The sequence below is a fragment of the Cariama cristata genome, unplaced genomic scaffold (assembly GCF_000690535.1).
Source record: "Cariama cristata isolate BGI_N322 unplaced genomic scaffold, ASM69053v1 scaffold22629, whole genome shotgun sequence".
NCBI classification, from domain to species: Eukaryota; Metazoa; Chordata; class Aves; order Cariamiformes; family Cariamidae; genus Cariama; species Cariama cristata.
The window spans coordinates 65,001-70,612 of record NW_009634403.1 but is presented as its reverse complement, the minus strand read 5'-3'; the positions used below and the strand labels follow the sequence as shown (position 1 = coordinate 70,612).

Here is a 5,612-nt window from a genome sequence, read left to right as displayed (position 1 = left end):
TTTTTGTATAGTGTGCAGAAGATAAAGAAACACGGGACCTGGTTAGACAGCATGGAGGTCTACAACCACTATCTGTTCTGCTTGGTAACTCTGAAAACAAACAACTTTTAGCAGCTGTGACAGGAGCAATCTGGAAATGTGCAATCAGTGGAGAAAATGTGTCAAAGTAACAATTTCATTTTACAAACATTTATTACATTATCATGTTTTGATTTTATGAGCCTCTATTGTTTTCAGAATTGTTATGTCATCATTCTTCAAAAATGTACTTTATAACCAGTTGGGCGTTCAACTTAGGTTTTATAGTATTTAAAAAATTGCCACCTGACCTCATCAGGGTACAGTAGAGACAGTGTTAAGTTCCTAGAATCTTAAGAATCAATGGGGACAACACCTGCCTCTAAAGAATAGTTAAGATATAGGACACTGAGTCAGAAGGTGTACTAGCACATACTAAACATTTGACACATGGGCGTATCTGGTATCCCCACTCCTCTCTGTAGCTTACAAACGGGAATCACTGCTGCATTGTAGAGGGTAGTTAGCACATTTAGCTTTAACGTTTTACATCAAGAGAGACAGAGAGCAAATTATCTCCTTCTAGGATAGATATCTAATACACTTTAGGTCCACCTACTTTGGAAATACACTGGAATCTAGAATAATGAGCCTGGATGCCTCTCTCCTTGACTGCAGAAGGGGCTCAGAAAAGTAGCTTAGTCTGAACACTCATCTTCTGAATGGGTGGAATTAACTGATGAGTCCTACCATAGGTACCTACAACCTCTCCATATCAGGGTCCTGAGTGATTATCTGAGAATGGGACAGCAGGAGTTACCACCCTCCACTTTTCATGGAACAGCTTAACGATTGAGAGTATTTCACCCCCTCATCTAAAAGTAATTTATCAGATTCATGCACCTTACCTCAGAAAAAAGCCAGCTCCACTATGTTCGGTTGAAGTTATGCTGCTCTGTACAGGGGAATGTAAGATTCATAGGCTGGAAGGAGTATCAGTAAGAGGTAACCTCTTCCTGCAGCCCTAATTTTAGTGTATTTTGCTGGACAAGCAGATATGGTAGATAACTGCTGGATAAAAATCAGAAAGAATTCCAGTAATAAGGGTTTACAGACTGACTTTTTACTATCCTAAATGAGTTCCCAAACTGTTGGTATACAGAGCCATAGTCTTTACATACTCTACTGCTGTCCTATTGCTTTTGCTTTCTTGATTGCACAGTAACCTGGCTTTTCAGAAGGATATATCCTTCTTTTCTGTGGACTTTGGGGGTCCTGATTCTGAATCAATCAATGATGAGGCAAACTGAATGGCTCTGTCTATACTAGTAAATTAAACAAGGCCAAACCTTTCAGGGTTCAGGCATTATGTTACGGTTATCCATATTGTTTAACTGCTAGCAGAGTCCCTTACACAGTTTGGCCTGTGCCAGCAAGCGCTCTCCCAGACAATGCCCAGACAGTCCTTCGAAACAGTGCCCGCAACAGATTGTTTCCATTAGGCAGAATGGGTGAGGCCACCCTGAATTGTAAGGATAAGAGATTTTAGCCATATGGATGCTATGTTGTGCTTCTTGTCCTCAGGGCTAGAGAATGAGGCCTTGCCTGTTTTATTTATTAGTATAGCTGTAGCCAATAATTCTGTCCAAATGCAAACAGATTTTTGCTGGACTACTCACATATCTTTGGCAAGTGCTTGACACTCCATGAAGGTTACTAGCCAGGCAGAGGTCCAGACTTGAGCTGAATTCATGTATTATGTAGTACTGAGTCTGGAGCGGTAAACCCTATCCAAACTTAAGATGGGAAGGCACTACAGAACAGGGAGGGAGGATAATATGAAAACATGTAAGTAGATCTGGAGGGATGAGCTTGAGTCTGGCATGAAGCTAGAACTAACAAACCCTGCTGGTTCCTGCAGGACTACTTCATTATCTTTGAACTACTCCACAATATTTCCTATACCTGAAGTACATTGCTGAGATGTTGTGCTGACTCAGGAATGAGCTGATACAGGTGCCTGGGCCCGACTAGCTCAGATTCCAGTTTGCATGCAAGCAGCCGTACTGCTTCTGGACGCAAGATGGCCCGAGCCAACAGCTCTGTCAGAGTGTAGCCTGCCCGTTGCAAAGGCAGCTCATCTTGTTCCATCTGTGAAGCAGTTGATATGCAACACAGATAAAGTAGCCAGAGAAAATCAGGTTTTTTTAAAAAATTGCTTACTTGCTTTATTACTCTTTTTTTTATGCTGTTGATGTTTTCTCTTGAAAAAAAAATTATAGGGATACTTCCAAATTATAGTGAACAAAGAGAGGAAGATTCCTCTTTAAGTGAAGGCTTGAATGATGAAAAATGAAAGGTTCTCATTTCTGTTACTTTAGTTGTTATACTGATAAACCAGCTGGGAAAGATTAACTTTTATTGAAACAGTTCTAGTTCTGCCATCAAAATCTCAAAAATATTCATTTTTTTGTATGAAAGAAAAGCCACATGTACAACTGATTCCTCGAAAACACAAAATGTTAGTAGCTCAAGTAGGCAATTCCAGAAGCTAGAGGCCGTGGGGGAAGCACAAATGAGAACTCTGTACCCTCAGAGAAAATGTCTCTTTAGAGGAGGAACTATGTGTATTTACACAAAGGTATAAATCAAAGCATAATTATTAGATAATATACAGGTTAGACCTAGCTTGATATACCAAGTGGAATTGTCAAGTTGTGTCATAGAAAATGTGTGAAAGGAAGAGACAGTATTTGTTAAGTATTAAGAATCTCCTAAGTTCTGAACAAAAAGAACTCAGATGATGACTCCAGTACTGAGGAATAAAGTCCTGTTCTGAAAGATGAACTTCTGAGGTTTAGCATGCATCTGTTTGTAGGATTGGACCTCCAGGATTTTTAAAAATTTATTTTTGATTTTCAGTATCAAAAGTGCTATGAAGAATGAGGGAAGTATTAATATAGCAGTCAACTCAAATTTCTGTCAACTTATTTCTTAATTTCAAAGTGGACTCTAACATAGTACAATAGAAGTATACTAGAACTGTAAGTCTGACCTTAGGCAAATGCACATATTAGGCCTGAAGTGACTGTATAGAACTGATCAGGGCAAACTCTCTAAAGGCTAACATTTAGTGAAAAGTAAGGGTGATCCTCTGGTCCAGACAGGAGGAAGATGATCTGATACACTACTACTCTAGCTTGGTGGTAAAAAGTACTGGAAGTTAGGATGCCACAGTACTTGCTAGTCTTCCAGTATTTTTTCAGCTATTTATAGATGTTGCATCCACTTGTCAAGTTTTAAAAACCCCTCAAACTACTCTGCAGATTCCTAGTTAAACTAGAGAAATGTATTTGAAAAGGTACTGTGAGAAATTATGCTGTATGTCACACTTTCAAGAACTAATTGAAATGGTTTACCTGTATCGTGATTTCTTCAACAAGATAATTTACATACAGAAATTAAGTATTGTACTTCAATTACAATGATTCCTTAATTATAAAATTAGACTTATAACAGTAACATACTGAAAATAACAACTTTGGTTTTATTGCTGTCTTTTAGATTTCGGGAATATAAAGCCATAGAAGCTTTGGTAGGACTGCTTCCTGATCAGCCTGAAGAAGTCCTTGTAAATATTGTTGGAGCACTGGGAGAATGTTGCCAAGAGCCAGTAAATCGAACTATTATCCGCAAATGTGGTGGAATACCGCATCTGGTGAAGTTACTTACTGGAACTGATCAGACACTGCTTGTGAATGTCACCAAAGCAGTGGGAGCTTGTGCAACAGAACCTGAAAATATGATGTAAGCTGTTCATATTCATAGCATTTTAAATATTGAATTTTTTTTTTCCATAATTTTGGCACAAATATAGTCAATTCTAATGTGACTTAAAAGGATATTTCACTTTTTGTTTTCCACAGGGCTGTGTGGGTTAGTTACATCCTACTGTAAAATGTGCTATATGTATAAAAAAATTCATTAAGGAAATCTATGGAATTTAAGGCTTTTGCATTTTGGGGAAAATCAGATAAACCTTTAGTAAATTGATTTTTATTGAAGTTAAAATTCAAAGTGACAGAGCACCATTTTAAAGTGCTGTATGATAGGTACCTGTTTTGCCTTCTTTTACATCTGTTCCCAAATCATAAATAATAGCCTAAATTAGAAGAAGTAATTCTAAAAGGAAATGTGCACATTTACTGTCATGAAAAATAATTTGAAAATTTTTCAAGTAGAGTATTATTTGGTTTTTATCTATTTCGTCCCTCTCCATCATTCCTTTTATGAACTCAGACTTTTTTTTGGACCCTTTTCTCCTCTGTTATTCCTTTGCAAAACCAAAGAAAAAGACTCTCTTTTTTACTGAGAGAGTTGCTGCTCTCTTTGGTTTTGTGATGTAAATTTGTACAACTTTCAAAGATCCTGGAGTTTTATGATTAAGTGTTTCAGTTAAATGTTGAGGTCGGCATTTACTGTGCTTACTGTTCCCTTGCAGGGATATTTGCCTCAAGATTCTCAGCATACTTCCCTCCTTATACACAAGGAAGGTCAGAAAGAGAGTTTTATTAAACTCCTCCTGTTCTGATTTGCATAATTCACTTGATATTCATATAGCAGGGCAGGGAATTCTTCTCCTGAATAGGGCTTTTGTTTTCATGCTTTGGCTGTCACCCAGTGGCAAAAAGCTAGATGGTACACAACTGTAAACATGGGTTGTATGAACAGTTAGCCATGTAGCGTAGAAGTATAAATAAATGAAATCACTTTCATGACATATCTCACTAAAAATCAGCCTTTAGTGTAATGTATTAACCTAACAGACTTAACATTGTAAATCACCTAAGAAATTTAAATGCCAATAAATATAAATTGATATTTATAAAACCTCAGACATACTCCAGTACTCAGGACTGTCACTTGTAGTATCCAGTATGGGTAGCTTCATACTGGAATGTGGTCAGTATAAGCAAAAAAAATAACAGAAGTTGCTGATAGAACTTGTGATAGAACAAAGTCCATCTTGTTTTTAAGAAGGAAAGAGTACAGGTTGTTTGGGACAAAATCTTACAGAGTTTGCAAAGAGTGGACAAATGAATCAAGTGTCAAATTTGGTTCATATGAAAAAGTTCTCTGTTGAAGGTTCTCAACTTTTAAAATGTTTTTTAAATTATTTTAAAACATGAACAGGTAAGCAAGATCTTAGATCAAGAGTGGAATATAGTTTTTACTACTACAAAAACACTGTTACACAGAAATTACTATTATTAGCCAGAGTGTGACATGTACCCAATGTATTGTGCTAGTTAGACTTGTACTAGGAGAGATACTGCTGCTGTCTTTTCCCAAGGCATGATTCATCCAGGTATGGATAAGTTTGATAGCAATCCAGTGAAATATTTAAAAACAATGCTTAGTTAAAACGTTGACACCAGTGCAACTATTCATGTGTTTAAATGAGTTGCTTGGTTGAGTGCCCTGCCTGTCTCAGGTTTAAGAGCATTTAAAGGCACACCCCTAGCCCCGCCTCCCCCCCCCGCAAAAAAAAAAAAAAAAAAAAAAAAGGGAAAACCCTTCCCTCTCCTTTCCCT

General features: G+C 37.3%; 1 protein-coding gene across 1 annotated transcript in view; it reads left to right on the top strand.

Annotated features, from left to right (window-relative positions):
• The window catches only part of ARMC4 (armadillo repeat containing 4), an 87,254-nt gene that overhangs the window by 34,396 nt on the left and 47,246 nt on the right, over nucleotides 1–5,612 (top strand). Inside the window, exons 13-14 of the mRNA XM_009707150.1 lie at nucleotides 12–166; nucleotides 3,583–3,825. Of these exons, the coding sequence (XP_009705452.1) occupies nucleotides 12–166; nucleotides 3,583–3,825 (398 nt within the window). The remainder of the gene's footprint in view (nucleotides 1–11; nucleotides 167–3,582; nucleotides 3,826–5,612) is intronic.